Genomic DNA, 17,457 nt, shown 5'->3' on the forward strand with positions numbered 1-17,457 from the left:
GTGTACAAAACATTAGGAACACCTTCCTAGTATTAAGTTTCACCCCCCTTTGCCCTCAGAACAGCCTCAATTCGTCGGGGCATGGACTCTACAAGGGGTTGAATGTGTTCCACGGGGATGTTTCAGCCATTATTATGAGCTGTGCTCCCCTCAGCAGCCTCCTGTGCTTGATACACACGGGAAACTGTTGAGTGTGAAAAACCCAGCATCGTTGCAGTTCTTGACACACACAAACCGGTGTGCCTTGCACCTATTGCCATAACCTGTTCAAAGGCACTTAAATATTTTGTCTTGCCCATTCACCCTCTGAATGGCACACATACACAATCCATGTTTCAATTGTCTCAAGGCTTAAACTTCCTTATTTAACCTGTCTCCTCCCCTTCATCTACACTGATTGAAGTGGATTTAACAAGTGACATCAATAAGGGATCATAGCTTTCAACTGGATTCACCTGGTCAGTCTATGTCATGGAAAGAGCAGGTGTTCTTAATGTTTTATACACTCAGTGTATTTTAATTTTCATAATATACATGAGGTGAGATAATATTTCCACCTCTGAATATGTCTGATGCAAGAGATTGAAGAGACATGCATGATGCATGAACCTCTTTGGTGTGGCGCGTCACTCATTAACGAAACGCTTTTTGTCCCCATTCGCTTAATGTACTGTAGGGTGGAGCAACGTGCAAACTTCACAACAAGATAACAGACATCGGCAACTGCGTGAGCGTCATCATCCGAAGTTATAATAATTCATTTTCTGGACAGAATTTTCATAACTACAGGTATGCATTCATAAGCTTACGATAACCAAATGTATGAGCTGTGTGTGTTCACTGATCACTCAAATTCTGTTGGATTTATGTTGCCACTTGCCAACCAACAGCACTAGCTAGTTAGCTAGCATCATTGGCTAGTATCGGCATGGATAGAACCAATTCATTGACACGCCCATGCTAGGCGTCACACTGTTAAATAATATAATATAATATATAATAATATAATATAATATATAATATGCCATTTAGCAGACGCTTTTATCCAAAGCGACTTACAGTCATGCGTGCATACATTTTTGTGTATGGGTGGTCCCGGGGATCGAACCCACTACCTTGGCGTTACAAGCGCCGTGCTCTACCAGCTGAGCTACAGAGGACCTGTTCTCATCTAGCTATGAAAACTACAAGGCAAACTAGCTACACTTGCTAGCTATTATGAAGACATGTGTTTAAACATTAGACAGTAGACATGCATATAACCAAGTGCATGAAATGTATCAAATCTGTCATACCGGTAATCTAGGCAAGTACAATGGCCCAGACCGACATGGATTCCGGGGAGGATGGAGGCGGCGGCGGCGGGGAGCCCGAGGTGATCGCTAAAGCCAGTGTCTTGGGAGGTTTTACCGAGAGCACTGAGATTCGATCCCTGATCTCCAACCTACCAGAGGTTCACGAGAACATCGTGACACTGGAGTAAGCCATAGAGAGGTTCCTCGGTGAGATTCATACTGTACATGTTTAGTCTGTTGTTGTGGCTTGATCCAGTCTTGCATTGAACAGTCTGTGGGCTTTAGGCCTGAATGATTGTACTAACTACAGACATAAGTCGTAATAACACATTCAGAACCTATACATACCACAATCATAAGCAGTCAAAGAAAAGTCAACAACTTTATGTTGACCAGTTTTTTTTTTCTACAGTGATAATGGACCGTTATCAAGAGCAGCCCCATCTTCTGGATCCACATCTGGGTAACAACACACACACACACACACGCACAGCACATGATCTTCTGCATTAGTGAAACGTGCGTTTGTTATGATCGCATGATGATGACAGTGTTTCTTTCCTGTGATCACAGAGTGGATGTTGAACCTGCTGTTGGACCTCATCAGGAGTGAACAGTCTCCTCCTCTACTGGTTCACCTGGGCTTCAAATTCCTCTTCATAATCTCCAAGGTAACTACAGACATCTCCAAGGTAACTACAGACATCTCCAAGGTAACTACAGACATCTCCAGGGTAACTACAGACAGAGGTATTCAGCTACATCATCTCCAAGGTAACTACAGACAGATGTATTCAGCTACATCATCTCCAAGGTAACTACAGACAGATGTATTCACCTACATCATCTCCAAGGTAACTACAGACAGATGTATTCAGCTACATCATCTCCAAGGTAACTACAGACATATGTATTCATCTACATCATCTCCAAGGTAACTACAGACATGTATTCAGCTACATAATCTCCAAGGTAACTACAGACAGATGTATTCAGCTACATCATCTCCAAGGTAACTACAGACAGATGCATTCATCTACATAATCTCCAAGGTAACTACAGACAGATGTATTCACCTACATCATCTCCAAGGTAACTACAGACAGATGTATTCAGCTACATCATCTCCAAGGTAACTACAGACAGATGTATTCAGCTACATAATCTCCAAGGTAACTACAGACAGATGTATTCATCTACATAATCTCCAAGGTAACTACAGACAGATGTATTCACCTACATCATCTCCAAGGTAACTACAGACAGATGTATTCAGCTACATCATCTCCAAGGTAACTACAGACATGTATTCAGCTACATCATCTCCAAGGTAACTACATACAGATGTATTCATCTACATCATCTCCAAGGTAACTACAGACAGATGTATTCACCTACATCATCTCCAAGGTAACTACAGACAGATGTATTCAGCTACATCATCTCCAAGGTAACTACAGACATGTATTCAGCTACATCATCTCCAAGGTAACTACATACAGATGTATTCATCTACAGTGCAGTCGGAAAGTATTCAGACCCTTTCACTTTTTCCACATTTTGTTACGTTACAGCCTTATTCTAAAATTGATTAAATCGAAACAGGTTTTTAGAACATTTTGCAAATGTATACAAAATAAAATAATGAAATATTACATTTACATAAGTATTCAGACCCTTTACTCAGTACTTTGTTGAAGCAACTTTGGCAGCGATTACAGCCTCGAGTCTTCTTGGGTATGACGCTACAAGCTTGGCACAACTGTATTTGGAGAGTTTCTCCCATTCTTCTCTGCAGATCCGCTCAAGCTGTATCAGGTGGGATGGGGAGCGTCGCTGCACAGCTATTTTCAGGTCTCTCCAGAGATGTTCGATCGGCTTCAAGTCCAGGCTCTGGCTGGGCCACTCAAGGAAATTCAGAGACTTGTCCTGAAGCCACTCCTGTGTTGTCTTGTCTGTGTGCTTAATGTCATTGTCCTGTTGGAAGGTGAACTTTCGCCCCAGTCAGAGCAGGTTTTCATCATCGATCTCTGTACTTTGCGCCGTTCATCTTTCCCTCGATCCTGACTAGTCTCACAGTCCCTGCCGCTGAAAAACATCCCCACAGCATGTGCTGCCACCACCATGCTTCACCATAGGGATAGTATTGGCCAGGTGATGAGCGGTGCCTGGTTTCCTCCAGATGTGATGCTTGGCATTCAGGCCAAAGAGTTCAATCTTGGTTTCATCAGACCAGAGAATCTTATTTCTCATGGTCTGAGAGTCCTTTAGGTGCATTTTGGCAAACTCCAAACGGGTTGTCATGTGCCTTTTACTGAGGAGTGGCTTCAGTCTGACCGCTCTACCATAAAGGCCTGATTGGTAGAGTGTTGCAGAGAATGTTGTCCTTCTGGAAGGTTCTCCCATCTCCACAGAGGAACTCTGGATCTCTGTCAGAGTGACCATTTGAGTTCTTGGTCGCCTCCCTGACCAAGGCCCTTCTCCCCCGATTGCTCAGTTTGGCCGGGCGGCCAGCTCTAGGAAGAGTCTTGGTGATTCCAAACTTCTTCCATTTAAGAAAGATGGAGTCCACTGTGTTCTTGGGGACCTTCAATGCTGCAGAAATGTTTTGGTACCCTTCCCCAGATCTGTGCCTCGACACAATCCTGTCTCGGCGCTCTACGGACAATTCCTTCAACCTCATGGCTTGGTTTTTGCTCTGACATGCACTGTCAACTGTGGGACATTATATAGACAGGTGTGTGCCTTTCCAAATCATGTCCAATCAATTGAATTTACCACATGTGGACTCCAATCAAGTTGTAGAAACATCTCAAGGATGATCAATGGAAACAGGATGCACCGGAGCTCAATTTTGAGTCTCATAGCAAAGGGTCTGAATATTTATGTAAATAAGGTATTTCTGTTTTTGTTTTTTAATACATCTGCAAAAAATTCTAAAAACCTGTTTTCACTTTGTCATTACGTGGTATTGTGTGTAGATTGATGAGGAAAATAATTGATTTAATCAATTTTAGAATAAGGCTGTAACGTGATAAAATGTGGAAAAAGGGAAGGGGTCTGAATAATTTCCGAATGCACATCATCTCCAAGGTAACTACAGACAGATGTCAAGTTGGTGGTTTGATGAACCACGCTCCTATGATGAGTAACCTTGACTGAGACCTATAGACTCGTGTTAGCTCTTCAAGCTAATGTCTTGGCTTTAGCTCAGCGGTTTAACGCTATTGTGTCACCCAGGTTTGAATCCAGTTGGTCACACAGATAGCAAGATTTCAGTTCACGAAGCCAAGCGTTCTGTTGTGTGTGTTGATTCAGTGGCGTCTTACCCTACAGTCTCAGACTAGCGTTAGAAGGATTGTGCTAGCTCAGCTTTCTCAGCCTGTGCAGTTGTGACAAGCCAGACTCCCTGGTGTTTTTGTCTTGGCCAGGTGAGAGGGTATAAGATCTTCATGCAGCTCTTCCCCCATGAGGTGGCTGATGTCCAGCCAGTCCTGGACCTCCTGTGTCGACAGGACCCCAAAGACCCAGAGGTGAGCCTGAATTCCTTAATTACAAGACCTCAATGGAAGGTGAGTCTGTCACTTCCTAGCCCAGTAGCTAATGTAGACCCCCTGATTTCTCATGTTACAAGACCTCAATGGAAGGATAACCCTTAAAATTTTTTTTTTTTTTAATTTTTGGGGGGGTAGATCAGCTTAATATTGCAGATAGATTGTATCTTCTATCAATGTAATTGTCTGCATCACTTCCAATCCCCCATGTTTTTTATATATATACTCCCCTTTATTACTTTTCAACCCTGCCATCCTTTCCCTACTTGGGGTAAATTAGTGAACAACAATGCCCAGGCCTCTACTTCCAGCCTATACTTACTATCTACACCTTATGGACAGAGTTAATTTTACAATAATTATATTATATATATATATATATATATATATATATATATATATATATATTATTATTATTATTTTATTTTTATTTTTTTTTGCTCCTGAACTTCTTTTACTCTCAACCTCTCCGATCATTTTCATGATGTCCATCCGGTTTGCTTCTACATGCCATATCTTTCTAACTGTGCTCTTTCCCAAAAGCTCCCAACATACAACCTACAGTGGGGGAAAAAAATATTTAGTCAGCCACCAATTGTGCAAGTTCTCCCACTTAAAAAGATGAGAGAGGCCTGTGATTGTCAACTATGACAGACAAATTGAGGAAAAAAAATCCAGAAAATCACATTGTAGGATTTTTTATGAATTTATTTGCAAATTATGGTGGAAAATAAGTATTTGGTCACCTACAAACAAGCAAGATTTCTGGCTCTCACAGACCTGTAACTTCTTCTTTAAGAGGCTCCTCTGTCCTCCACTCGTTACCTGTATTAATGGCACCTGTTTGAACTTGTTATCAGTATAAAAGACACCTGTCCACAACCTCAAACAGTCACACTCCAAACTCCACTATGGCCAAGACCAAAGAGCTGTCAAAGGACACCAGAAACAAAATTGTAGACCTGCACCAGGCTGGGAAGACTGAATCTGCAATAGGTAAGCAGCTTGGTTTGAAGAAATCAACTGTGGGAGCAATTATTAGGAAATGGAAGACATACAAGACCACTGATAATCTCCCTCGATCTGGGGCTCCACGCAAGATCTCACCCCGTGGGGTCAAAATGATCACAAGAACGGTGAGCAAAAATCCCAGAACCACACAGGGGGACCTAGTGAATGACCTGCAGAGAGCTGGGACCAAAGTAACAAAGTCTACCATCAGTAACACACTACGCCGCCAGGGACTCAAATCGTGCAGTGCCAGACGTGTCCCCCTGCTTAAGCCAGTACATTTCCAGGCCCGTCTGAAGTTTGCTAGAGTGCATTTGGATGATCCAGAAGAGGATTGGGAGAATGTCATATGATCAGATGAAACCAAAATAGAACTTTTTGGTTAAAAACTCAACTCGTTGTGTTTGGAGGACAAAGAATGCTGAGTTGCATCCAAAGAACACCATACCTACTGTGAAGCATGGGGGTGGAAACATCATGCTTTGGGGCTGTTTTTCTGCAAAGGGACCAGGACGACTGATCCGTGTAAAGGAAAGAATGAATGGGGCCATGTATCGTGAGATTTTGAGTGAAAACCTCCTTCCATCAGCAAGGGCATTGAAGATGAAACGTGGCTGGGTCTTTCAGCATGACCATGATCCCAAACACACCGCCCGGGCAACGAAGGAGTGGCTTTGTAAGAAGCATTTCAAGGTCCTGGAGTGGCCTAGCCAGTCTCCAGATCTCAACCCCATAAAAAATCTTTGGAGGGAGTTGAAAGTCTGTGTTGCCCAGCGACAGCCCCAAAACATCACTGCTCTAGAGGAGATCTGCATGGAGGAATGGGCCAAAATACCAGCAACAGTGTGTGAAAACCTTGTGAACACTTACAGAAAACGTTTGACCTGTGTCATTGCCAACAAAGGGTATATAACAAAGTATTGAGAAACTTTTGTTCTTGACCAAATACTTATTTTCCACCATTTTTCTGCAAATAAATTCATTAAAAATCCTACAATGTGATTTTCTGGAGAAAAAAAATCTCATTTTGTCTGTCATAGTTGACGTGTACCTATGATGAAAATTACAGGCCTCTCTCATCTTTTTAAGTGGGAGAACTTGCACAATTGGTGGCTGACTAAATACTTCCCCCCCCCACTGTATATACTTATTATGGTCCTCTGTAGCTCATCTGGTAGAGCACGGCGCTTGTAACGCCAGGGTAGTGGGTTCGATCCCCGGGACCACCCATACACAAAAATGTATGCACGCATGACTGTAAGTCGCTTTGGATAAAAGCGTCTGCTAAATGGCATATTATTATTATTATTATTATGGACACAGTATGCTTACATTATTAGTTATCTTGTTATTATTTGTTGTTATTTGTTATTAGTCCCATCCTTCAACTCCATTCAATACCTCCCATCTATCTCTTAACAAAATCCATATAGGATTTCTATTTGCCATATATATTTCAACTGTACTGTGATGTTTTACAAAAGTTTTGAACCTTTCTATTCTCATTGCTTCTACAGATTGTGAATTAAAAATAAACATTTTTGCTAAAAGTATTATTATATTATTGATCGATTGACTATGACTTTTCAGATCACCCAGTAATGCTATCTGCAAGGTTAGCTCCAGGTAAATATTGCAATCCTTTAGCCATTCCTGGACCTGTGTCCAAAAACAAGCTACAAATGGACAGAACCAAAACAAATGATCTAATGATTCTGTCTCTTCACAGCAAAATCTGCAGAGCTGGGAAGATTGTATCCCCCATATAAATAACATTCTATTGGTAGCAAGAATTTTATATAATAATTTAAATTGAAAGATTCTAATTTTTGAATCCGGTGTCGTTTTGCGTGTCAGTTCATAAACACTATGCCATGGGATCGGTACGTCAAAAATCTCTTCCCAACTATTTTGCAATCTATATGGGACGGCTGTCAATCCTTTGGTCCTTAAGTGAAACTGATATACTTTTTTATTTATCACAGTTTTCCTTAACTAATTATGTTCTTTAATGCAAGGCCGACAGACAAGATCCTTACTTTCTCCCCCTTCCACTTTCCTCTTCCACTTTTGCGGTAAGGCTGCAATTATTTGGTTGTAATTTTGGGTAGAGCAGACATTTCCATATGTTTTTGTTAGCTGCATGTGCGACATAACTCCACCAGTCCTACCGATGATATCATTTACGAAGATTATACCTTTCTTAAACATTCTGTCAAAAAATAAAGGTTTTTTGACTATTAGTATATTTGAATTTAACCATATGTCGTTTCTGGAGGATTCAATTGAAATTGCAACCAACTTTCTATGGCTTGTTTTAGAAATAGTGATATTTGGGAGATTATTTCCTTTTCAAATAACTTAATGTGAGAGGTTGTAATCTGAATAAAGGGATAAAGGCCATTCTTGAACATTGGGTGAGACAATTTTACTAATTTGCTTGAGAACCAGTTCAGATTTAAGTATAACTTTTGTATGACTGAAGCTTTTAGTGATAGGTCTAATGCTTTAATATTTAATAATTTCTGTCCTCCGAATTCATATTAATTATATAAATAGGCCCTTTTAATTTTGTCTGACTTGCCGTTCCAAATGAAATTGAATATTTTTTTTCTCATATAATTTAAAAAACTGTTCGCTTTACTTGAAGGGGTACCTTTTTATAAAGTATACATTTATAATCATTACATTGCACATTCATAAGCAGAGTATCCATTGCTTTTACCCTCTTGTTGCTTAGATTAGGCCTATAGTGATTTAGCTAACTTGAAACTGTTTACTTCCAAGTTGTTTAATGTATCGTATGTGTAGGAGCTAATGTTTGTCTTTGTGTTGGCCCTGTCTGTATCTTGTTATGGTTACAAATGCAGAGAGAGAAACGATAACTTGGCTTTATACACGGGGTACCAGTACTGAGTCGATGTGCAGGGGTATGAGGTAATTGAGGTAGATATGTACAGTCGTGGTCAAAAGTTTTGACAATGACACAAATACTAATTTTCACAAAGTCTGCTGCCTCAGTTTTGATGATGGCAATTTGCATATACTCCAGAATCAGATGAATTGCAATGAATTGCAAAGTCCCTCTTTGCCATGAAAATGAACATAATCCCAAAAAACATTTCCACTGCATTTCAGCCCTGCCACAAAAGCACCAGCTGCCATCATGCCAGTGATTATCTCGTTAACACAGGTGAGAGTGTTGACGAGGACAAGGCTGGAGATCACTCTGTCATGCTGATTGAGTTAGAATAACAGACTGGAAGCATTAAAAGGAGGGTGGTGCTTGAAATCATTGTTCTTCCTCTGTTAACCATGGTTACCTGCAAGGAAACACGTGCCGTCATCATTGCTTTGCACAAAAAGGGCTTCACAGGGAAGGATATTGCTGCTAGTAAGATTGCACCTAAATCAACCATTTATCGGATCATCAAGAACTTCAAGGAGAGAGGTTCAATTGTTGTGAAGAAGGCGTCAGGGCGCCCAAGAAAGTCCAGCAAGCGCCAGGACCGTCTCCTAAAGTTGATTCAGCTGCGGGATCGGGGCACCACCAGTGCAGAGCTTGCTCAGGAATGGCAGCAGGCAGGTGTGAGTGCATCTGCACGCACAGTGAGGCGAAGACTTTTGGAGGATGGCCTGATGTCAAGAAGGGCAACAAAGAAGCCACTTCTCTCTAGGAAAAACATCAGGGACAGACTGATATTCTGCAAAAGGTACAGGGATTGAACAGCTGAGGACTGGGGTAAAGTCATTTTCTCTGATGAATCCCCTTTCCGATTGTTTGGGGCATCCGGAAAACACCTTGTCCGGAGAAGACAAGGTGAGCGCTACCATCAGTCCTGTGTCATGCCAACAGTAAAGCATCCTGAGACCATTCATGTGTGGGGTTGCTTCTCAGCCAAGGGACTGGGCTCACTCACAATTTTGCCTAAGAACACAGCCATGAATAAAGAATGGTACCAACACATCCTCCGAGAGCAACTTCTCCCAACCATCCAAGAACAGTTTGGTGACGACCAATGCCTTTTTCAGCATGATGGAGCACATTGCCATAAGGCAAAAGTGATAACTAAGTGGCTCGGGGAACAAAATATCAAAATGTTGGGTCCATGGCCAGGAAACTCCCCAGACCTTAATCCCATTGAGAACTTGTGGTCGATCCTCAAGAGGCGGGTGGACAAACAAAAACCCACAAATTCTGACAAACTCCAAGCATTGATTATGCAAGAATGGGCTGCCATCAGTCAGGATGTGGCCTAGAAGTTAATTGACAGCATGCCAGGGCGGATTGCAGAAGTCTTGAGAAAGAAGGGTCAACACTGCAAATATTGACTCTTTGCATAAACTTAATGTAATTGTCAATAAAAGCCTTTGACACTTATGGAATGCTTGTGATTATACTTCAGTATACCATAGTAACATCTGACAAAAATATATCATAACAGTAAAGCAGCGAACTTTGTAAAGACCAATACTTGTGTGTCATTCTCAAAACGTTTGACCACGACTGTACATATAAACAGTAGCAGCAGCGTATGTGATAAGTCAAAAAAGGGTCAATGCAGATAGTCCGGGTAGCTATTGGTTAACTATTTAGCAGTATTATGGCTTGGGGGTAGAAAATATTCAGGGTCCTATTGGTTCCAAACTTAGTGAATTGTTACCGCTTACCGTGCGGTAGCAGAGAGAACAGTCTATGACTTGGGTGGCTGGAGTCTTTGACAATTTTTCGGGCCTTCCTCTGACACCGTGGCCCAGTGATGTACTGGGCCGTACGCACTACCCTCTGTAGCGCCTTGCGGTCTGATGCCGAGCAGTTGCCATAACAGGCGGTGATGCAGCCAGTCAAGATGCTCTCAATGGTGCAGCTGTAGGACTTTTTGAGGATATTTTCAACCTCCTGAGGGGGAGGAGGCGTTGTCATGCCCTCTTCACAACTGTGTTGGTATGTTTGGACCACGATAGATCCTTATTGATGTGGACACCGAGGAAGTTGAAGCTCTCAACACGCTCCACTACAGACCCGTCGATGTGAATGGGGTTGTGCTCGGCCCTCTGTTTCCTGTAGTCCACAATCAGCTCCTTTGTCTTGCTGAGGGAGAGGTTGTTGTTCTGGCACCACACTGCCAGATCTCTGACCTCCTCCATATAGGCTGTTTCATCGTCATCGGTGATCAGACCTACCACCGTTGTGTCGTGGGCAAACTTAATGATGGTGTTGGAGTCGTGCGTGGCCACGCAGTTGTGGATGAACAAGGAGCACAGGAGGGGACTAAGCACACACCCCTGAGGGGCCCCCTATGTTGAGGGTCAGCGTGGCAGCTGTGTTGTTGCCTACCCTCACAGCCAATTTCCCCTCTAGGATTCAATAAAGTAAATTCAAATGTTTCTCTCCTTGCCCCTTCCTGCCAGACCTGGGAGACCATTACATGTTGGTGCTGTGGCTGTCCATGACCTGTCTGATACCGTTTTGACCTTTAACCCTTCCTCTGCCCCTTGTGTTAGACCTGGGAGAACCGCTACATGTTGCTGCTGTGGCTGTCTATGACCTGTCTGATACCCTTTGACCTCTCCCGTCTTGACGGTCACCTGACCTCTGACCCCGGCCAGGCCAGAGAGCCAATCATGGACCGCATCCTGGCTGTCGCCAAGGTAACTAATTCCAGCCTCTCCTGCTGGTGGGCAATGTTCCGCCGTGTTCTCCCAGGTCCAGTCCATGTATGATGTATTTAGTTTGTAGCTAACCATTTCTCTGTTGTTATTTCCAGTCTTACCTGATGGTCAGTGATAAGTCCAGGGATGCTGCCTCTGTGTTGGTATCAAAGTGAGTGTTCAACCTTATTGTTTAAAACCAAAAAAAGCAACATTTGTGTTGCATTTCATGTTCTAGCCAGAAGAGGGCGTACTTGTACTTGAAGATGCCTAGGTTCATACCTCGGCCACACACAGTTTACAGATTGGTCCTAGCGTGTTGTCATCTAACTGCCTGTGTTTGCAGGTTTGTGACGCGTCCTGATGTGAAGCTGAAGCGACTAGGAGACTTCCTGGACTGGAGTCTGACCACCATCTCTCAGGCCAGTGACCAGACCTTGGGAGGTACTGTGATTCTGGACGGGGCCCTGCAGTCTCTGGTACGACACACACACAAACACACACACACACACACACACACAGTTCGTCTGTCCGTGAGTGCATGTGAGTGTGGATTGCAGTGATCAGCGTGAAGGCCTAGTTTACAAGAGCCTACATGTATGTTTGTGGGAGATCATAGCTCTTGTGGGTTTGGCAGGTTTGGCAGGTGTATAGTGCTGCACCTGTTGTGAGTGTTTGATGACTGGTCCCAGACCTGTTTTAGGAGCTGGTATCCCAGACCCCTAGGGGTTGGCTAGAGGTGCTGTGGCCTAACTAACTAACCCCCAGTCCCTCACGCTCTTCCAGCTTGTCTTTCTCTTTCATCTCTTCCTGTCCTGTAGTTGTGCCGTCACCAACCTCCTTGATTAAACAGTGGATTAGTCCATTTTTTCAGGTTAACTCTTGTGTTGTGTCAGTTAGTCTAAAATGCTAATTTAATGCAACCCTCAAGCGAGCAGTGTGTAAAAGTCATATTATTGGCGTTGAAACTGGCGCTACCTGTTTTCAAACCGTTTCTCCTTCTCTCTGTGCTTCTGTAATATGACTGGGAGGGGAAACCGGCTTGTCTCTATGTGGCACTCAGAGCGTTTAAAACTGGCTCTGTGTGTTCTGACGGCCCAAAGGGGCTTAAACTGGCTCTGGTAAACTTTTTGTTTTGCAGAGTTGCATTTTGAATTTCGCCATGCAGCAAAACTTCAAAAGAGCCACTGAGAAATGGAGAAAGAGACAGAGAGTGTTATTAGAAGAGTGGTTAAGTTGAACCTTTTATTGGTTACTTTCAATGCCAATGTAAGTCCTTGCTGCTACAATGTAAAGACATGGAGAAGGTAGAGGTTTGTGGTGCTTTAACCCCAAACAACATGTTGATCGAACCCTTAAAAGGGCAGGAGGCACAACATTATGAACAAAACAGGTGTTGGAATTTCACAACTTTAAAGGAAAATGTATTATTTTGATATCCTCCACAATATTGATGTTGTTGCCCTGTCTCTCCTCCCTCTCTCCTCTCTGTCCTGTCTCCTGTCTCTCCTGTCTCTCATCTCTCTCCTGTCTCGCCTGTCTCTCCTCTCTCTCCTGTCTCTCCTCTCTCCTGTCTCTCATCTCTCTCCTGTCTCTCCTCTCTCCTGTCTCTCCTGTCTCTCCTCTCTCCTGTCTCTCCTGTCTCTCCTCTCTCTCCTGTCTCTCCTCTCTCCTGTCTCTCCTCTCTCTCCTCTCTCCTCTCTCTCCTGTCTCTCCTCTCTCTCCTGTCTCGCCTCTCTCTCCTGTCTCTCCTCTCTCCTGTCTCTCCTCTCTCTCCTGTCTCTCCTCTCTCTCCCGTCTCTCCTCTCTCTCCTGTCTCTCCTCTCTCTCCTCTCTCCTGTTTCTCCTCTCTCTCCTGTCTCTCCTCTCTCGCCTGTCTCTCCTCTCTCCTGTCTCGCCTCTCTCTCCTGTCTCTCCTCTCTCTCCTGTCTCTCCTCTCTCGCCTGTCTCTCCTCTCTCCTGTCTCGCCTCTCTCTCCTGTCTCTCCTGTCTCTCCTCTCTCTCCTCTCTCTCCTGTCTCTCCTCTCTCTCCTGTCTCGCCTGTCTCTCCTCTCTCCTGTCTCTCCTGTCTCTCATCTCTCTCCTCTCTCCTCTCTCTCCTGTCTCTCATCTCTCTCCTCTCTCACTTTTCTCTCTCCTTTCTCTCCTTTCTCTCTCCTTTCTCTCCTCTCTCCTGTCTCTCCTCACTCTCCTCTCTCTCCTGTCTCTCCTGTCTCTCCTGTCTCTCCTCTCTCTCCTCTCTGTCCTGTCTCTCCTGTCTTTCATCTCTCTTCTGTCTCTCCTCTCTCTCCTCTCTCTCCTGTCTCTCCTCTCTCTCCTGTCTCTCCTGTCTCTCCTCTCTCGCCTGTCTCTCCTCTCTCTCCTGTCTCTCCTCTCTCTCCTGTCTCTCCTGTCTCTCCTGACTCTCCTCTCTCTCCTCTCTCTCCTCTCTCTCCTGTCTCTCCTGTCTTTCATCTCTCTTCTGTCTCTCCTCTCTCTCCTGTCTCTCCTGTCTCTCCTCTCTCTCCTCTCTCTCCTGTCTCTCCTCTCTCTCCTCTCTCTCCTGTCTCTCCTCTCTCTTCTGTCTCTCCTCTCTCTCCTGTCTCTCCTCTCTCTCCTGTCTCTCCTGTCTCTCCTCTCTCGCCTGTCTCTCCTCTCTCTCCTGTCTCTCCTCTCTCTCCTCTCTCCTCTCTCCTGTCTCTCCTCTCACCTCTCTCTCCTGACTCTCCTCTCTCTCCTGTCTCACTTTTCTCTCTCCTGTCTCACCTCTCTCTCTCCTGTCTTTTAGGCCCAGCTATTCAAGCATGGCAAGAGAGATGACTTTCTCCAGTATGGTAAGAATGTCCTTCAATAGTTGCTTTTTGATCAGCAATTTGACTTTAGATTGTGATAAGAAGTTGTCTTACCTCCTTTAATTGAATGTACCTGTTGTGCCTCCATTCTGGATAAGAGCATCTGCTAAATAACTTGAATGTAGGTGATCTTCTGATGTTGACTGACGTGACCATGTCGTGATACTGGCTGTAGGTGATGATGTGAGATACTAATGCTGGGTGCACACTTCACCACTGTCTGAATCCTGACATCGCTGAGCCTCTCACATTAAACCACCGTCTTTCCTGTAGTGTTTTGTCTTGCCAATGTAGTGGTGAGCACATTAAACCACCATCTTTCCTGTAGGGTTTTGTCTTGCCAACGTAGTGGTGAGCACATTAAACCACCGTCTTTCCTGTAGTGTTTTGTCTTGCCAACATAGTGGTGAGCACATTAAACCACCGTCTTTCCTGTAGTGTTTTGTCTTGCCAACGTAGTGGTGAGCACATTAAACCACCGTCTTTCCTGTAGGGTTTTGTCTTGCCAACGTAGTGGTGAGCACATTAAACCACCGTCTTTCCTGTAGTGTTTTGTCTTGCCAACGTAGTGGTGAGCACATTAAACCACCGTCTTTCCTGTAGTGTTTTGTCTTGCCAACATAGTGGTGAGCACATTCAACCACCGTCTTTCCTGTAGTGTTTTGTCTTGCCAACGTAGTGGTGAGCACATTAAACCATGTGACACAGACGGGGAGTCACTTGGTCGTGAGGATTCTCCATACCACGCTGTCTCGCCATAACAATGATGTGATTGTTAACGTAGCTACAAGGAGCTCTGGCTCAAAGCAGCCTCATAAATGTTTTCAGTCAGACATTCACACTTGAACTACAGAGTTGAAATATCTAGCCAATAACATTTTTGAATTGAATAACATTGCTTGTAAACTTCAGAGCTGCAACGATTTGACGGTTTGGTTTAAAGGCAGGTACAAACACATGCTAATAGTAGTCATGGCTCCTGCTCCAGAGTCTACACATTCTGGGTCATGAGAAACAACGTCGTCATCTCACTGGCTTCTTCTCTGGCCAGCTCTCATTGGCTATTGCTGATCACCGTTCTCAAAAGTTGTCGTTGCACATCTCACACTACAAGAGCATTTGAGATTTTATAAAAAAATATTGTGATGGCTCAAAGACGAGATGGGTAGCCCTCAGATTGCATCTCTGACCCGCTCACATTAAACGAGCGTCGGTGACGGCCACACGCCCCGAGTAGGCAACGGCATGAGGAGTTTGTCTCCCATCTCAAGAACTTGTCTGGGACAGCTAAATCGAATGTCCGGCTTAACCTGTGATGCTGCAGTGTCTGGACCAGTGTAGTGTTACCATGATACTAATGTCTGTGTGTGTGTGTGTCTGTGTGTGTGTGTGTCTGTGTGTGTGTGTGTGTGTGTGTGTGTGTGTGTGTGTGTGTGTGTGTGTGTGTGTTCCCCAGCTCCGGTGGTGCTGCAGTGTCTCTGCCACATGACCAGCGTCATGTGGCAGAGAGCAGCCAGGCTATGCTGAGGAAGCTGGGGGTCAAGCTGATACAGAGACTGGGTCTCACCTTCCTCAAGCCGCGACTGGCCAAGTGGAGGTGAGACGCACACACACACACACACACACACACACACACACACACACACACACTGAGGTACAGTGGGGAAAAAAAGTATTTAGTCAGCCACCAATTGTGCAAGTTCTCCCACTTAAAAAGATGAGAGGCCTGTCATTTTCATCATAGGTACACGTCAACTATGACAGACAAATTGAGAAAAAAAAAATCCAGAAAATCACATTGTAGGATTTTTTATGAATTTATTTGCAAATTATGGTGGAAAATAAGTATTTGGTCACCTACAAACAAGCAAGATTTCTGGCTCTCACAGACCTGTAACTTCTTCTTTAAGAGGCTCCTCTGTCCTCCACTCGTTACCTGTATTAATGGCACCTGTTTGAACTTGTTATCAGTATAAAAGACACCTGTCCACAACCTCAAACAGTCACACTCCAAACTCCACTATGGTCAAGACCAAAGAGCTGTCAAAGGACACCAGAAACAAAATTGTAGACCTGCACCAGGCTGGGAAGACTGAATCTGCAATAGGTAAGCAGCTTGGTTTGAAGAAATCAACTGTGGGAGCAATTATTAGGAAATGGAAGACATACAAGACCACTGATAATCTCCCTCGATCTGGGGCTCCACGCAAGATCTCACCCCGTGGGGTCAAAATGATCACAAGAACGGTGAGCAAAAATCCCAGAACCACACGGGGGGACCTAGTGAATGACCTGCAGAGAGCTGGGACCAAAGTAACAAAGCCTACCATCAGTAACACACTACTCTGCCAGGGACTCAAATCCTGCATTGCCAGACGTGTCCCCCTGCTTAAGCCAGTACATGTCCAGGCCCGTCTGAAGTTTGCTAGAGTGCATTTGGATGATCCAGAAGAGGATTGGGAGAATGTCATATGGTCAGATGAAACCAAAATATAACTTTTTGGTAAAAACTCAACTCATCGTGTTTGGAGGACAAAGAATGCTGAGTTGCATCCAAAGAACACCATACCTACTGTGAAGCATGGGGGTGGAAACTTCATGCTTTGGGGCTGTTTTTCTGCAAAGGGACCAGGACGACTGATCCGTGTAAAGGAAAGAATGAATGGGGCCATGTATCGTGAGATTTTGAGTGAAAACCTCCTTCCATCAGCAAGGGCATTGAAGATGAAACGTGGCTGGGTCTTTTAGCATGACAATGATCCCAAACACACCTCCCGGGCAACGAAGGAGTGGCTTCGTAAGAAGCATTTCAAGGTCCTGGAGTGGCCTAGCCAGTCTCCAGATCTCAACCCCATAGAAAATCTTTGGAGGGAGTTGAAAGTCTGTGTTGCCCAGCGACAGCCCCAAAACATCACTGCTCTAGAGGAGATCTGCATGGAGGAATGGGCCAAAATACCAGCAACAGTGTGTGAAAACCTTGTGAAGACTTACAGAAAACGTTTGACCTGTGTCATTGCCAAAAAGGGGTATATAACAAAGTATTGAGAAACTTTTGTTATTGACCAAATACTTATTTTCCACCATAATTTGCAAATAAATTCATAAAAAATCCTA

The 17,457-nt window shown here is 44.1% G+C and overlaps 1 protein-coding gene across 1 annotated transcript; it reads left to right on the forward strand.

Moving 5' to 3' along the window:
• The first annotated feature begins 1,386 nt into the window (after nt 1–1,386).
• On the forward strand, nt 1,387–15,936 carry LOC311120814 (tubulin-specific chaperone D-like). Its single transcript, XM_084195388.1, has 9 exons — nt 1,387–1,502; nt 1,708–1,758; nt 1,869–1,966; nt 4,727–4,828; nt 11,366–11,512; nt 11,629–11,684; nt 11,859–11,991; nt 14,280–14,325; nt 15,800–15,936. The coding sequence occupies exons 2-9, from the start codon at nt 1,713–1,715 to the stop codon at nt 15,868–15,870; spliced, it is 699 nt and encodes a 232-aa protein (XP_084051514.1). The 5' UTR covers nt 1,387–1,502; nt 1,708–1,712; the 3' UTR covers nt 15,871–15,936.
• The last annotated feature ends 1,521 nt before the right edge of the window (nt 15,937–17,457 follow it).

This window comes from Coregonus lavaretus (genome assembly GCF_964263955.1).
Source record: "Coregonus lavaretus genome assembly, contig: HAP1_SCAFFOLD_4404, whole genome shotgun sequence".
Classification (NCBI taxonomy): Eukaryota; Metazoa; Chordata; class Actinopteri; order Salmoniformes; family Salmonidae; genus Coregonus; species Coregonus lavaretus.

Excerpts from the sequence above, each read along its gene's own strand:
- LOC311120814 (XM_084195388.1), top strand. The coding sequence starts at position 1,713 with ATGGACCGTTATCAAGAGCAGCCCCATCTTCTGGATCCACATCTGG. Across the intron at positions 1,967-4,726 it reads TCCTCTTCATAATCTCCAAG|GTGAGAGGGTATAAGATCTT; the intron begins GTAACTACAGAC and ends TGTCTTGGCCAG. Across the intron at positions 14,326-15,799 it reads AGATGACTTTCTCCAGTATG|CTCCGGTGGTGCTGCAGTGT; the intron begins GTAAGAATGTCC and ends TGTGTTCCCCAG.